Genomic DNA, 17132 nt, shown 5'->3' on the forward strand with positions numbered 1-17132 from the left:
GGAATTGGAGGCTCGGCCCTAGGGGCTCAGCAGTGATGGCCACCGGAGCCCCTGCACCCTCCATCCTGGACAGAGCCCCGTCGTGGCTGCCGGGGGCGGGGGCAGGGGCCTGAAACCCCAGAGGGTCACATGGAGGCTGATCACCTCCATTTGCTGGGAGTCTGCAGAAATCCTCTACATACCAACTCCAGGACAGAAGGACGTGCTGTGATAAAATTTAATAATGTCGACACTGTTGTATCAAAAAGGACACTGGACAGGAGTCCCTGACTAGAGGCCCATGGTGAGACCCTGAACAAGAGACTTCCCCTTGTGGGGACTCAGTTTTCCCATCTGCGCGATGAGGGGACAGAACTCTGTCCTCTAAGGGTCTCCCCAGCCCCCACACAGCGTGATTCTAAGATTCTAAATGCAATGGCTGTGAGCTCTGGGCGGCCGAGAGCCTCCCCCGCCTGGCAGGGGCCCCATCCTCTCCACGCCCCCATCCCATGTTCTGGAACACGCGCACACACGCACACTCCCACCCCTGTGTGACAGCCCGTTTGTCTGGGCCCTGGACCAGCCCTCACAGCCAGCCAAAGGGAGACGAGGGCCCCGGCTCAGCAAAGGCACCTTCAGGAGGCCACAGGGAAGACGGCCCCACTGGCCTCCCCCAGGGGTCCAGATTGGGAGCCAGAAAGGGACACAGAAAGCCATCGTGGCTGAGATGGACCCACAGGGCAGCCCCGCCTGGTGAGTAATGGCAGGTAGTGAGGGCAAGGGCGGCGGCTGTGGGACAGGGCACAGTGCGGGTCACTGTGCTCCACGCTCTGCTGCAGGCACATTACTCTTCACAGCCACCCTAAGAGCTGAGCCGTCCTCACCCCCACTGCACGGGTCAAGAAACTGAGGCTCACAGAGGCGAAGCAACAGCCCGACCTCTGACAGCTGGGACTCAATCCCAGCCAGCCTGACCCCAGCCCACCCCTCATCCATTATGTCACCTGCCTCCCCGAGGGCAGGGCCCTGACCCCGTCCCCAGCGCCCGCCCAGGGACACTCCCACCCCCCACCCCAAGCCTGGCAATGCTCCTGCATCGGCTCAGAGGCAGGGGTGGTCCTGGGTAGCCCTGTGCAAGCACACAGGATGGGACAGTGTCCACACGGCCCAGCTCCAGGTCCCCGCACCCTGCTGTGCACCTGACACCTCACGGGCACTCAGTACATACTCACCGAGCAGATGAATGAATGAATGAATGAATACAGATAAGCAGATGCTCCTGCAGGCAGCAGAGTGCCTGCCGTGGCCATGCTGCTCTTGGCCTCGGTTTCCCCATCTGGAGGTTGGACTCTAAGGCCCCTCCAGCTCCAACAGTCTGTGACTCCATGTGGCCTGGCCACCTTGGAGTCCTCACAGGTCAACTCTCAGTGACTGGTTCTGCAGGTTGTCCAGGACTTAAGTCCCCAGGTTGGTTTCTGCCTGTCTTGCTTACTATGCCTGGTCCTGCCCTTCTGCAACTGCCAAAGCGTGGGCCAGGAAGGCCAGTTTTATCCAGTGGCCTCAGCCGAGCCCAGGCAGGACAGCAAGCCTGTCACTGCAAACACTGGCAAACACCCCACGTAGTGCCCGCTCCGAGACGAAGATGGGGGCTCTGGATTACCCACGATCCCCGGACCCTCCACGCCACCAGGGGCACCAGAGATGGGTTCTGAGGGGCACTGAGCCCGGGAGGGTGACCCAAGGGCAGCTCTGAGTTCTGGCTCTGCTGCTGGGATTAGGTGGGGGTGTCTGAGGGGTATCCGAGGTCTCGGTGGATGTGCAGAAGAACAAGGCTGATGCCGGCCCCACCGCTGGTCACGGGCCAACTGATGATTCCAGACCCGGCCACACGCAGGGCAGGTGAAAGGTGATGGGCAGGGATCCCACCCGCCCCACACTGTGCGCAGGTCCTGGGAGCCTCGCTTCCTGCCCGGGCCACCTCTGATGGACACTATGGGGTAGGGGCGGGAACCCTCTCTCAGAGGCCTCCCTGGCCACAGCCAAACCCAACGCCCAGGAGTGGGCTTGGGGGAGAGTGTGGCCACCAGAGTCACCTGCTGGGCGGCTGCCCCAGCCTCCCAGCCAGCCTCCCTGCCTCCACTCCTGCACCCAGCCTGAGGGAGGGAGCCCAGTGCTCAGCCGCTTCTAACACATCTCCCTACTTCCCGACACACTGAGACAGGCCCAAAGCCGTCATGACCAGCCCTGTTTGCCCCGGGCCATGCCTAGTGCCACTTCCTCCTCCGACTGCTCAGTGCGATACTACCCTCTGGGGTCCCCCACCAGACTAACCGCTCTCCTGCCTCCAGGGTTTTGCATGTGCTATTCCCTCTGCCAAGAACACTGTTCCCCCAACTCTTCACTTGCCTGGCCACTCCTCCTTTAGTCCTCAGCCTCAGGATCCCCCTCCTTGGAGAGGCTTTCGCCATCCACCCCTGACACAGCCAGGCAGCCAGGCTCTCATGCGGCACCCCACCCCTTTCCTTAGGAACCCCAGCACGATGTGTGGCCTCATGCTTCCTGCCTGCTTACTTGCCTAACCCTGCCTCTCACAAGGGCAGGGGGCATGGTACATAGTAGGTGTGCAGTAAATATTTGTTGGGCAAATGTTCACAAAGCAAGAAAGCTGGTGAGACATCTCAGCCTTTTCCTCCAGGCCCCTTGGCCTCAGCTCTGCTCAGAAAAGCCAAAGCCCCTCACGTCTGGAGAGGGCTGTAGCCCAAGAGGCAGGAAACCTGGGTTCAGGTCTCAGCTCAATCGTGAGACTCTGGACAGTCCATTGCCATCCAGAGAATGAGGGGATGGGCCCCAGTGGCTCTCCTGGTTCTGACAGCCTCTAACCCCAGGCTGAAAGCCAATGCGGAGACCTGAAACTCTCTTTATGCATTAAACTGTGCCCCCAAATATCTGCATGTTGAAGTCTTAACTCCCAATACTTCTGAATGTGATCTTATTTGGAACTAGGGTCCTTGTACATGTAATTAATTAATACGAGGTCATACTGGAACAGGGTGGGCCCCTAATCCAAGATGACTGGTGCCTTGTGCAAAAGGGAAGTTTAGACACAGACACGTGTAGGGAGAATGAATTGTGCCGCCACAAGCCAAGGAAACGCCGGACGCTGGGCGAGAGGCCTGGACCAGACCCTTCCCTGGCTCCTTCTGAGGGAGCAAGGCTCACTGACACACGGACCCCAGACTCCCAGCCTCCAGAACGTGAGATGCTAAATCTCCATTTCTCATGCCACTTTGTCACGGCAGCCTCACCTCCTCCCGACCCCGGCTTCCACACGGATGAGTCGGGAACCCAGAGGGAAAGGGCCAAAGGCAGCCCGAGCTGGGGCCAGGTGGCAGCGCGAGGCAGGCCTCACGGTACTGGCGGGAGCCGGAGGGCAGGTGGTCCCTTCCAGCGGGTCTGAACCTGCTCAGATCTGAGCCCACAGTTACATTTGCACGCACGCTCCACCTGACAGTGAGAGGGATTTTTTTCCCTCCCTCTTCCCCCTTTAATTAAAAACTATAAATGCCTTATCAAAAGCTAATTAAAAATACCAACACAGTGCCAAGTGGCAAAAGAAAAAAAAAATAGCTCAGTACAAATATCCGTTTATAACCCTGCAACAGGCAGTGATGCCGCGGCAGTCAGCCGCGGGGGGAAGGGAGGAGAGAAGTGACCCCACTAGCCACAGCCCTGGCCCTTCAGGTTCACCTGTCCCCTCTGGCCGGCTGGGGGTGGTGACGCTCTCCACCCTGCTCCCCTCATCAAACTGGGGGCTGAACAAGCCACCGGGGATGGGACCGCAGCACTCCGTGTGGCTGCAGACAAGCTGCATCCCGTCCCTTGGTCTCAGCATCACCGCCCCCACAGCACAGGGAATTCTCAAGGGCTGCGGTGAGAATTAAGATAATACGTGTGCATTAAGCACTTCACCCACTCCTGGGGCACAGCAGCCCGAACGCTGCTAGCCCTGCCCTCCCGACATGGCAATTTGTGCCAGTGATGGCCCAATAAAACAACCAGACTGAAATGCCTAACTCCACTGAGCTGAGCCTTCACTGAGCTGCTGATCCCTCCAGGGACCGTGGGGTGGGGACACTCCCATCATTCCCAGTTTGCAGACGAAGAGCCCAAGGCACAAGAAGGGAAGCCGCTCACCAAGGGACGCAGCTGCTACCAGGGCAGAGCCTGAACAGGAAGCCATGTCTCTCCAACCCCCAAATCCCCCTCTGAACCATGGAGTCCCCTGCCAATGGGCTTCGCTGCCTGCAACAGTAGCGAGCACGCTATTCCAGCGGGAATTTGCATAAAAGGGACCACGCAGGGAACCCTGGTGGGGCTCAGGGATCTCTAAATCCCTCCAGCACCGAGACCCCCGAGTCCATTTCTGCACTGTCCCCTCAGCTGCCTCCTGCAACTCCCCTGGTAGAGGGCCTGGCACCCAGCTAGCACCCAATACTGCCTCCCAGCCGCCCAGCCCTGCACCCCCAGTCCTTACCACTGGCCCGAGGGTAGGCGGCGAGGGTCCCATCCTGCAGGCCAGCAAGCAGGTGGAAGGGGCTGTGCCGCAGGCAGAGCACGGGCTGCAGGCCTGGACTCCTGCAGGTCGCCAGGCACTGGGTGCCGGTGTCCACGCTGCCGTAGAGCAGGATGCTGCGGGAGAGGTCCGAGAACTGACCAGGACTCACTGAGCACCCCCGTCAGCCCACTGCCCCCATACCCTCCTGGGGAGAAGGGGCCCAGGGGGCCTCTCTCTCGGCCAGGCCTTCCGGCTGTGTGGCCAAGCCATGGCTCCACCACGTGGGAGCTCTTTTCCACGGATGGCTTCTTGAGGATGGTACCCTCCCTGGCCTCTGTCACGAGAAGGACTCAGGGAGGCTCCTGAAGCAGGACAATAAGGGTGCCAAGGGAGCTGTTCTCAGAGTCACACAGACCCGAATCCAGACCTGTCACCTTGCGGCTGACTGCCCCTGGCATGCTGAGCCTCAGTCCGCTGCATGGATGGGATAATGACACCTACCTCCCCGCCATAAAGGAAGAGGGTGTGACACATGCTGCATGCATGCACCTGGCAAGTGTGATGCCATGTGAAGAGAAGTCGGGCACGAAAGGCCATAGTGTGTGAAACATACATAGTATACAAGCCCACTTATATGAAATGTCCCGAAGAGACAAATCGAGAGAGACAGAAAGCAGATTAGTGGTTTCTGGGGGATACAGAGGAAGGGAATGGGGATGATTACTACATGGGTATGGGTTTCTTTTGGGGGTAATGAGAATGTTCTGGAAGGCCCCTCCTAAGTCCAGGCCTGGACTTCACAGAGCATGGAGCAGCTCCAAGTGGGTTCTATGTAATGTTAGCTGTGCTCCTCGCTCAGCTTCCTGCGCGGGAAACGGGAGGAAGCGGCTTGCACTTCACAGTGGGGCTGCTCTGAGGCTCCGCCCTGACCTGGGGAGCAGCACACAGTAGGTGCTCAGGAAACACACTTTCTCCTTATTTCCTCCTCTCTAGGAGCTCAGGGAGGACGGGACACGGAAATGCCAGGTCCACAGGCTCTCTGGGGGGGGGGGGGGGGCGCAGCCCATCTCAAGGTCCCCATTAATCTTCACTTCACCTCCCGATGCACGGGATGAGTATTTCCTCATCCTTCCCAGGCTCCTCTGCTGAGCCGCAGGCCACAGACCGTGGGCCTTCTCACTGCCAGGCCGCGTGCTGCTGACTCACCAGCTCCGGGCACATCCCACAGAGGGCAGCCCCGTCTGCCAGAGTGACCTCATAACCGGGAACACCCTGGAACCCTCGCCCCACCCAGTAAGGGGAACTGAGGCCACAGACGGGTGGACACTCAACGAGCTGAATGAACAGAAGGCTTCACGTGGCCTATGTGTCGCAGGACCCTCACAACGGCCCTGCGTGAGGGGACTCAGATCCCACTTCACAGACAAGAAACTGAGGCTCAGAGAGGTTAAATGGTGCGCCTGAGGACACACAGCAAGGCCGCAGGGAAGCTGAGATTCAAGCCTGGATCCGGGTGAACCACACGGCCTGGGAGGGGACTGCAGTACAAGCTGCTCCTGATGCTCCGGCTGCCACATGGGGCGGCTCTGGCCCCACCTTCCTGGGGACACCCAGCCAGGGGCAGAGAATGTTGGTGGGCGACAGGCAGATGGGGAAAGCCACAGGGACAGCCCCACCCCGCCCACCTGGCCCTGCACAGACCACTGTCCCCCGCATCCCAGTCCCCTCACCTGCCGTCCTGGAGCCCCAGGCAGATGGTCGGATGCACCACGGCCGAGGGGTCAGCAGCTGCCCGGCTCTCGTCTCCACTCTCCGCCTCCTCCTCCGGCTCCGGGATGTACTCCATGCAGAGCACGGGGGCTGCCAGTGGGAAGGACTTGACGGTGCGGGGCGAGGGCCGGTTCAGGGAGAAAATCTCCACCTGGCCCCCGGCGCCCTCCTGCCCGCCCCCGACCTGGGAGCAGAGACCCAGAGAGGCCGTTAGCCAGGAACCACGGGAACAGAGGTGGCGCTCAGCCCCTGCCTTCCCAGGGACCCTGTCCCTCAAGAGGAGGTCCCCTCTCCTCCCTACACACATCCTGCAGTCATGAAGGTCACTCGTCCCCACGTGCCATGACAACAAATTAGCATCAGGACCCAAAGGAAATCTAGTAAGGAGCTCAGGTGGACTAGCTATGCAGTCAGTTTTCTATTCCCCCCTCTGCAGGGTGTGTTTCAACCAATATGTGGTCAACATCTACTCTATCCCTTCAAAATACCTCCTCTGCCCGGATCACTGTTGTACCCTGTGTCTAGCACACGATACGCAGCATGTGTTAGGCTGGTTGGGTGGATGGCCGGATGCATGGAAGGGTGGGTGGGTAGACAGTTGGATGGACAGAAGGGACAGGGGAACAAATGATGGACGGATGAACGGGTGGGTGGGTGGACGGGTGTGCTAGACAGTGGGGCAACAAGGAACAAATCACTCTCAGAAGGGGGGCACTGCTGAAAGGGCACAATCGTCATCACAAGGAGCCTGGGGGCACCTCATGAGTCATGGCAGGCTTTGCCAGGAAGCCCAAGAGTAGAAAGGTGGCTGGAATCTCTGCCTGAGTAGGGGGCCGGCCAGCCTGGTTCCTGACTCCAGCGGGGAGACCCTGTGCCCATGGCCCCGAGCACGGGTCCTGCTCATCTCCTTCACAGCGCTGTGGCCACCTGCAAGAGCCGTGCTCTCTTATCCGCTCCCTGGTTTTCTGCTGCCCCAGGTGAGGCTGCACCTCCCAGCTCCAAGCACAGTGCCTGGCACCAGAGGGTCCTCGGAGGACCCTGCTGCGCGAAGCTGCATAAAATGGGGCCCAGCAGACAGGCGGCTGTCCCAGTGCCCCTCCCAGGTGCCGCTCCTCCCGCTCCTGTCCTGCGGCCGGAATCCCTGGCTGGGCGCGGGGGTGACTCACCCAGAGGTAGCCCTGTGGAAGGGAGGTGCTGACTGCCGAGAAGCCCAGCAAGGGACAGTTGACAGGACTGTGGACCAGGGCCCCGAGCTGCAGGGACAGAAGAGGCATGTGGGTTAATCATCAAGGTGCTGAGATGCCCGTGCTTGGCAGATTCCTGGGCCCTATCCAGCCCCCGAATGAGAACCCCTGAGAGTGGGGGCTAAGAAAGCGTCATGTTTCACAGGGTCTCCAGGCAGCTCCTACACACTCACATTTGATCATCACGCTCCTGGAACCTTCCATCGAGAAGGGGCCTGAGTGATGCTCTGTGTCAGCCCCGGGTGCGTGAAGCTGGTATGGTTTGTTGAAATTCATTAACGCCCACCCCCCCCTTATTTTACAGACGGGGAAATGAGGTCCACAGTGCACAGGTGACTCCCCAGGCCGCAGGGCAGGTGAGTGGCAGGGAGGCCCAGAGGGCCGGGTGGCTGGTGCAGGTCGTGCACAGAGGCCAGGGGCTCTGCCTACAGCCACCAGCCGCCTCTCCTGCTGGAGCCACTGCCCCGGCCCCACACTGGTGCCTCCTCAGAGGCCCGTTTCCTGAGCCTGGCTAGTCTGTCTCTCTGGCCAGGACGGCAACGTGAGGAAATGGCCTGGCCCTCTCGTGGGCCACACTGAAGGGGAAGGGAACAGTGGGGACAGCTCCTGCCGAGCAAGGAACACAGTGGCCACCAGCCCTTTCCCAGGCAGGTGCTGCCCTCTGCTGGCGCTGCAGGCCCCCGCTGGCTGCGCACCCCCCGGAATATTCCTACAAAATTTCTAACAGCCAGGTGTGAGGGTGCCCTAAGAGGTCACCTCATCCAGCCTCATTTAGCTGTGGAGGCAGGGATGTGACCAGCTCGAGGTCACACAGAGAGCGAGTGGCAGGGTCAGGGCTAGAACTCAAACCTTCAGTGCCTGGCCCGGTGCTCCTTCCACTCCGGATTCTGCCACGAGCCAGGCTGCAGGCTGAGGCCTCGGCACTCCGGGCCCCACCTCTGCCCACTGGGAACATGGGTCCCCACGCCCAGAGCAGGTGGCTTCTTGAAGCCCGGCCCCCTGGTCTCCTGCCTTCTCTGCTCCTTGGCGGCCACAGGGAGCTAGGGGTGCTCACCCTGGCTCAGACATCTCCATGGCAACTCCATGGCCCCAAAGTCAGCTGGATCAACAGAGCTGGGTCTAAGATGATGGTGAAAACTCAGATTGCTCCTTACCCAGCAAGGCCCCGGCCCTAAAAGTCTTGCTCATGCCAGGAAGCCGACTTCTGGAAAATCCAGGCACCCGTGCAGGGGAGAGGAGGGGAGCACGGTGAAGGGAAGCAGGCTTTGGACACAGCCAACCCGGACGCCAACCCCAGCTCAGCAGTTACCAGCTGGCTGGTCCCAAGCAAATCAGGTCCTCCCCTATGACGAAGAGACCCTGGCATCTCGTCAGGAGGGCCGTGGGGACTGGACGGGGCAGGTGCAGAGCAGCTAAGGTTTACCGAGGGCTGCCTATGGGATGTTGTAGCACTTTACATGCACGAGCTCACGCAATCATCAGAGCAACTCGATGGGGCGGGGCTGTCACAGTGAGAAAACGGGAAGTTCTGGCTAAGAGGCCAGGAAGGTCAGGACGGAGGCCGCAGACCCTGGGCAGGTCTGGGCTACAGTCCCGCAGTCCCCCAAGGTGCTCGAGTTGTACACCCCTCAGAGCAGGCAGTACCCCACTCCTGTTCCCAAGGCCCTGTCCCCAAGGCCCTGACCACAGGCAGGCTCTGAGACTGACCTTGGCCCGACAGGGGAATAGGCCTGTGCTGAGCCCTGCCTGCCTCCCCCTGGATGGAGCTGGGGTCCAGGAGGACTCCTCTGACACCCCAGCAGCCGGGCCTCGGGAAACTCCACAAAACAGACCCAAGTGGCCCCTCCTTCCTGAGGACCAAAATGTCCTTGGGTGTTTGCTTCCATTTCTTGAACCCTGAGCACACACCACAGGACTGGCTGAGCACTTCACCCAAACTGTATCACTTAATCCTGACTGTGACCCACCAAGGAGGTGCTGTGGCCACCTCGGCCTACACTCAGTGCACACAGCTGGACACTGGGAGCTGCAGCAGCATTCCTGGCGTCACCCCGCTGGGACATGCAGGGCTGGGCTCCACCCAGGGTGTGAGCAGAGGCCCTGGTGAGCCCAGCGTGGGCACGGCTGCCCCTCCACTGAGCAGACACCTGCTCCTGCCTCCTGCCCCTGACACCCCGTTCCTTGAGGGACAGAACCCAACACTTCCTCGTGCAGCTGGGACCCGAGCACTGATCTCGTCTATACTGGGAAAGGGGTCGGGGCTGGCAACTCCCTTGGCCCAGTCCCAGCCCTCCCCAACAAACAGCCCAGCCGGAGCCAGAGCATCTGCCCCAGGATGGCCTGGGAAACGTGGTGGGCTGGGAAGGGGCCCAGGCAGCGGTCCCCACACTCACATCTGCTTCTGCAGTCCCTGGGCGAGGCGCTGGCACTGCAAGGCCCTGATTCATCTGGCTGACAGCACAGGGCTGACGGGGCACATCTGGCTGGGCTGGGCTGGGGGGTGTGGGCAGAGCGGGAAGGGCGTCTCGGGGCCCAGCAAGTGGCCCAGCAGCCCTGAGGCCCCTTAGCCATGGACGTTCCCTCACGGCTGCCTCGGTTAGCACGGGGGCTCCTCAGGAGACACGGGCAGCGGGCCTGGTAGGGACTGAGGATGCTTCTGGCCCATGTGCTCCTGGGCCCCGAGAGCTCCAAACGAGGAGATTCATGGCCCCTTGTCCCCCAGGTCTGAGGTGGCAGATGCTCCCCACCTGGGTCAGGGTTTCTTCCAGGGAGGCCCTGGGGGCAGCAGCCTGTCTGTGACTCCACCTCCCGGGTCTAACCCGCCCTGTACTCCCAGGAAATCAGGGCCCTCGGGAGACTGGAGAATCCAATCCCCACCACAAAAGTCACCCAGGGTCAGCCTTCTCCATGGGATGCAGAGGCCAGGTGAGTTGCAGGTGCAGTGGACCCTAATAATCCCTGCTCCACGGACTCTGGTCTCCATCCCAAGGCCACAAGGCCCACAGTAGCCCCCCATTTTATGCATCCCATCTGTCACCAGTTCAGCCAGCCCTACCCCAACACACATCCCCAGTGTGTCCCCCCCACCACCCCACTGCCTCCCCCAGGGCCAGTACTAGGGTGACGGGACAGGGTACCCACCTGGAGTACAAAATTTAAGTGGGTACAAAAAACACAGTTACCAAGAAAAATATTATCAGGCAATTCTTAAAAATCAAAATTAATGCAAAAAAGTCTACAATGAATTACTTAAAATTTAAATAAAAACAAAACCTGACCCTACATTTGCACAACCCTGACTCACTTGCCTCACTCTAATCCCGGCCCTTTATTTACCAAAAAAGCAGCCAAACCGTGGACCGTAATTTGCTGATTTGATTTTTTTTTAAGTAGTGTATTAAAATATTATTTATCTTGATTATTGAGATTTTTGGTGCCTGGTGAAATTTTGTACCCAAGGTGAGAGCCTCACTCGCCTTACCCCACTCACAGCCCTGACCTCCACCTGGGCCAAGTCCTGCCACGTGTTGGCAGGACCCGGAACTGAGCTGCAGGCTGGCCCCTGGGTATCCACCCTCGCCTCCCTCTTGTCTGCAGTTCACTCTCACACAACGGCCAGAAGGATCCAATGGGTCTAAAATATAAATCAGATGGTGCCAGTCTCCAGCTTGGAAACGCACTCTGAGAATGAAATCCAGGCCCGACCCAGCCTGCGAGGCCAGCGTGGTCCAACTCACCCACCGACCAAGCTCAGGGCCCTCGCTCCTCCTGCCTTGCCGAGCCACAGCTACACCGGCTCCCACGACTGTTCCTGTTGCTCCCTCCGTGTTCCTTTGTCTACTTGGAATGTTGTTCCCCTGGGCCCTCATGGGGCCAGATCCTTCTTGCCATTCGGGTTTCAGTTTAAAGGCCTCCTCCTTCAAGAGGCCCTCCCTGAACCCACTAACCGTGTGGCCCCATCTATGTATCTACCGCATGGTATCACTGATTTTGCTATGACACACATCACTCTGGTCTGTTTCCTTTTGTTCGTTGAGTTTGTTCTGTCTCTCCCATTAAACTGAAAGCTACACGAGGGCTGTATGTCTTAGGGACCACTGTATTCCCAGTGTCTAGCACACAGTAGGTACTCAAAAGTTATATGCCTAATGGACAAATGAATCAATGAGTGAGCAAAGGAACTTACATCCCAAGGCTCCATACTTTCAGCTGTTTAGATCCCCCATCTACAGCCCGATCCGCACATCTCCTGGGGCTTATTGACCTGGGCCTGGGTCCCAAGCTTGCTCTCCCATCCCCAAGCTGAGACGGCCTCATCTCCCTGGGAGAGGAAGGACAGCAGTTGCTCCAGATGGAGGGGCAGCTTGGCCAGGACACGAGGGGCAGGTGACTAGCGCTGGCTGGGCATCCTGTGGTTAAGACCTCGGATGCTGTAACCAGGCAGAGCAAGGTTCAAACTCCCAGATCCATTCCTTACTAGCTGTGTCCTTTTTGGAAAATCATGTCACCTGTCCGAGCCTTAGTTTCCTTATCTGTGAAATAGACATAGAAACAGCTAATGATGGGGTTCTCATAAATATTAAAATAAGAGAATGACAGCAAGGCCCTGGGAAGCACAGTGGGTGCCTGATGCACGGGACGCCTGGTGGCCGTGGAGAGTGCCGCAGTGGGGGCAGTCCCCGGACCAGAGCCGGCTCCCGCCTGGCGGCACCAAAACAGACCAACCCACAACGTCTGGCACAGCCGCTTCAGCATGTTCTGGAACCATGCCATCCACTGGTGAGATCATCGCTATTTATTATCTCAAAATAACGTAATTTTCCATTCACTTGACCCACAGTGGTCACTCACCCCCATTTCTTGGTGGGAAAGCTGGCTCCTGGAGCAACAAAAAGGCTTGTCCAGCTCGCCCGCGAGAACATACAAGCTGGACCTGGAATCTGAGCCTTTCCTGTTGTGGGCACTACCTGGAAACCGGTTCTCCCAGGCTGCTCAGCAAGGTCCGCTCCACTCACCTGCAGGCTGAGGGCCCGAGAGGAGAAGGCGGGGACGCAGCAGGCCAGGATCGGGCACCAGAACGGGGCTTTGCTCTTCTTGTCCTCGTCCGGACACAGCCAGCCCGGCTGGTTCTCCTCCCCTATGGCAAGAGGAGGGAGGAGGGTAATGCCGGTCAGGGTGCAAGGACCAGGCGGGCAGGGAGTGGCCCTCCAAGCCAGGGAGCCACAGCGGGCCCTGGAGGCCGGGCCCCACCAGCCGCTCCCCCACCTCCACTCCTGCCCGTGTGCCATGAAGTCCACCCTCTGTCGTCCACAGCATGGGGCCAGGCTGGGAGCTTGAGTCACGGCTTGACCACCCTACCACTGAGCAACTGTGCAACTCACCCCAAGACTGAGTTCTTTGCACTAGACCAGGCAGCCTTCAGCGCCCACCAAGGCCACTGTCACAAAGGCCTGTAGGCACAGTGAAGCTGGACGACTAGGAGTAGCTCTGCCTCGGGTAACCAGAGCCACTAGGCAGGCACCCTGAGTGAGAGGGACACTCAACGCAATGACACCAAGCTGAACCGCTGTGACAGCACCCTTCCCCGCAAGGCCCCTCTGTGGCAGAGAAGCAGCAGGGACCCCAGGCCGGCCCTGCCTCTGCCTGAGGAGGGGCCAACTCGGTCTGAATGCCTGCCAGCCACATTAGGCCCCCGGTTACTCTTGCCCCTCCTGACCTCACTCTGCAGCCAGGGCCACCCTGCTAAAACTCACGCTGGACCTCACCAGTTCCCTGCCTGGAAATGTCAGTCAAGTCCCCAGTCTACTCAGAAAAAGATCTAAACTCTTCTGGAAGAACCATAAGGCCCTCCCTCCCTCCCAGCCTCACCCCTCGGTCTCCACCTCACTAGACTGTTCTCAGGAACCCGGGCAGGATGCACCCAGATGCTCCCTCTGCCTGAACGCGGCCCCTCGGCGCTCTCCAGGCTGGCTCCTCTCCTTCCCAGAGAGGCTTGAACTAGCCGACCATCTCCCCACCCCTCACCCCCACCGCTTCTGCTCAGCACTGCTGGGAGGTATCAGCCCTCACCGCTCTTGCCAGCTCTTCCACCGGCTTGGCTCTTTGTCTGTGTGTGTGTGTGTGTGTGTGTGTGTGTACATATGGAAACAGGGACTCCCCTATGCCACTATGTACACACATGTATGTGTGTATGTACACATGGAAGCAGGGATTCCTCTATGCCAGTATATGCATATGTGTATGTATGTGTGTACACATGGAAGCAGGACTCCCCTATGCCAGGATGTACGTGTGTGTGTGTGTGTACACATGGAAGCAGGACTCCTCTATGCCAGTATGTACATGTGTGTGTGTACACATGGAAACAGGGATTCCCCTATGCCAGTATGTACATGTGTGTGTGTACACATGGAAACAGGGATTCCACTATGCCAGTATGTACACGTATGTGTGTGTACACATGGAAACAGGGATTCCCCTATGCCAGTATGTACATGTGTGTGTGTACACATGGAAACAGGGACTCTCCTATGCCAGTATGTACACGTGTGTGTGTGTATACATGGAAACAGGGACTCCCCTATGCCAGTATGTACATGTGTGTGTGTGTACACATGGAAACAGGGACTCCCCTATGCCAGTATGTACACGTGTGTGTGTGTGTGTGTATGTGTGTGCATGTGTGTACACATGGAAGCAGGGACTCCCCTGCTAGGCCAGTGTTCCAGGAAGGCCGAAACCTTCCACCTTGTTCCCTTCTACACCACACCTGACCTGCTCACACAGTGCCGGACACAGCACAGACCATCGGTACATTTTGGGGACATGAACAAAGTCTCTTCCCAAAACCTCATTTTCCAGGTTTGTCCAACGTACCCATTACGTGAATGTGAACCTGACTTGTCATCAGAGACACTGCGGGTCAGACAGAGGAGGGCTGGACACACGTGAGCAATGACGACCCTGAGAACGGCCCCTTCGCCCGGCATGCTCACAAATGCCATCACCGCCAGTGAAGGTGGCATCTGAGTGCCATCACAGCAGGAGGAGCTGGGATGAGGCAGCAGCGTGGACGCTCTTTGAGCAGTTAAAGACATCTTCAAACGTCAGGCTTTATGACGTGAAGGAGCCGGCACTCAGGGGGCTCACGCCCTGAGCCTGAGTCGCGGGGCCTTGAACTCCTTCCCTAAATGGGCCAAGAGGCGTTCTCTGTGCAGGGCCCTCCACCCCATGGGGCCCCATAGGCAGCGTCACATAAAACCTGGTCCATGCCACCAGGGAGGGAAAGCCGACGTGGGGGACCACGAGGGAAAGGACATGGCAGCACACGATGGAACAGACGACTCTACGCACACCGCACTTCACAGTTTACACGTCGTCTTGTTTCACCCTCGCAGCCACCCTGGGAGGTGGGCGACTCCATGCCCAGCCCACACTGGGCAAGCAGGGCTGGGGAAGGCATGGGAAGGGCCAGGCACCAAGGAACTAACTGGGGGGCCCTGTGCACAGTGCCTGCCACGCAACGGGAACGGGGAGGCTCCCGTGGGCAGGGTGCTCACGCCACAGCCTGCTGTACTGCCTCGTGGACGAGCCACTGGGCAGCAAACAAAGACTCTCAAGAAACTTATGATCACACAGACCTCACCTCCATCAGACAAGAGCCCAGCAGAGCCCTCAACCCCCAGTTCCAGACCCTGCGGCCTCCTGGAGCTGGTCGGTGAGCATCCCCCCAGGCCCTGTCACCACGATGCCCCAAGCTCATCTCCTCTCTTCCCTCCCAGCACACTCCCAGACCGAGTCCTGCCGATTTATTATTGTATATATTTTTAATGATCTGACCTTCTCTTCCCAGATGGTGCCTTCCCTGCCTGCGACTGGGAACATTAAAAGAAAATGGAGTTGTTGCTCTCCATCTGCCACTGCCATTGTTTCCGTCACAAAGCCAGAGCGGCTGAGACCAAATGAGAAGGCTGCTGCCACTGAAACTGAAAGCCCGCTTGGGATAAGTGACATTAAGAACTGGCACCGATGGCAATGCCGTGATTTCCAATTGATGTTAAGTGGGGGCTTATTGGGCGTCTGGCTGTGTTTGCTGACCCCCACGGAACACGGGGGTACCCCACGGGACAGGGGGAGCAGCTCCAGGGCTGAAGCGCCCCCCGCCCCGCCACCCCAGCCCTCAGAATAATCCCCTCTGACTTGCTAGAAGGGCCCTGGGCAGATCCTGACTCAGTCTCCAGCTTGCTGTGTGACACTGAGCCAGGGACTTAACGTCTCTGAGCCTGTTGCCTCACCTAGAAAATGGGGGAAATAAATCCAGCCATTTGGAGCTGTTGTGAGCCCTGGGAGGAAGACACACAACACGAGCACACGCCAGGCACTCAAGAAACAGTGGCCACTATGATCACCGTCCTCGCTGTCAACAGCACGCCCACTGCGATCATCGAGGACGCCAAGCCCACCGCGGGCCCCACCCTGCTTCTCCAGCCAGACCTGCCTGCCAAACCTCTACCGTGCTCCATCCCAGCGTCACACCTTTACTGTCACCGTTGCCCAGCAACAAGCCCAGGCTGCTCCTCTTGAACTTCCCAGACCTGAGGCCGCCTTTTGAGGCGCCGCTCACACCTCCCCAGCACCACACCAAGCTGGGCTGGACCCCAGCAGGCATCTTATCCAACACCTGTCCCCTGCAGAGAGGACCACTGGTGGCCACAGGATCCCAGCCGGGGTAAAACCAGAGTCGGGCTCCAAGGCCAACGCCCTTGGCCCCCCTCCCGGCGAGCAGACCCACCACTTCCGCTGTGGGGCCCGGGCCTCTAGGACGGGTGTGAGGGTGAGGGAGATGAGGTTTAGGACGTGCTCAGCATGCTGCCCAGGCCATCCTCGGGGCCCAGCCACTGCAGGAATATCAGGGTTACTATGACGACTGCGGGCTAGAAAAGTAAACCCAATTAGAGGGGCAAAGGAGGGCCCAGCAGGCCTGGCACTCAGGCTGACCGCCTCGAGCCACGTGGATATGTCCCTGTGAATGTGAGACCAGCCTGTGGCCTGCCAGGCCCACGTCCTCTCGGGAGGTGGAAACGAGGAGGGCTGTGGGTGCGAGAGGCCCCGAGGGCACGTGGGGGGTAAGGCCCAGGAGGCAGCGCTTTGCCAGCTGGTGATCAGGGAGCCCCCAGCCTCACCTCTTCCTTCTCTGGAGCCTTCCATCTGCAACCCTTTTCTGGAGCCTTTCAGAGCAGGAGACTAGAGAGAGGTGGGGGGACCCTGGTCCTGCTCTGCACCGAGCTGTGTGTGACCTTAGATGGGCCATTCCCCACACGACACATGCAGACACGCCTCATCCCGGGAGCCGCTCACTCCCGCCACCTGCCCACGGCCGGCTGTCCAGGTGCCTTCCGGGCACCATCTCCCCGCATCCTCACGAGAGCCCTGTGCAGGAGCCGTTTCCCCTGTTTTCTGGTGGGAAGTCCGGGGCACCCAGAGGTTTTGTAGTTTGCTGAGAGCACAAAGCTGGTAGGTGGCAGAGCTGGGAACTGAACCCGCCGTCTGGCTCCATTTCACAGGGTGCCAAAAACCACCCTTTA

The 17132-nt window shown here is 59.2% G+C and overlaps 1 protein-coding gene across 12 annotated transcripts in view; it reads right to left on the reverse strand.

Annotated features, from left to right (window-relative positions):
* Positions 1 to 17132, reverse strand: part of ARHGEF10L (Rho guanine nucleotide exchange factor 10 like) — a 138484-nt gene that overhangs the window by 30142 nt on the left and 91210 nt on the right. For all 12 annotated transcript variants that reach the window (XM_045548582.1, XM_045548581.1, XM_045548579.1 and 9 more), the window contains 4 exons: positions 12564 to 12685; positions 7471 to 7557; positions 6265 to 6488; positions 4514 to 4668 (listed from right to left, as the gene is read on the reverse strand). In XM_045548582.1, coding sequence (XP_045404538.1) covers positions 4514 to 4668; positions 6265 to 6488; positions 7471 to 7557; positions 12564 to 12685 — 588 coding nt within the window. The remainder of the gene's footprint in view (positions 1 to 4513; positions 4669 to 6264; positions 6489 to 7470; positions 7558 to 12563; positions 12686 to 17132) is intronic.

The sequence above is a fragment of the Lemur catta genome, chromosome 3 (genome assembly GCF_020740605.2).
Source record: "Lemur catta isolate mLemCat1 chromosome 3, mLemCat1.pri, whole genome shotgun sequence".
Lineage (NCBI taxonomy): Eukaryota > Metazoa > Chordata > Mammalia > Primates > Lemuridae > Lemur > Lemur catta.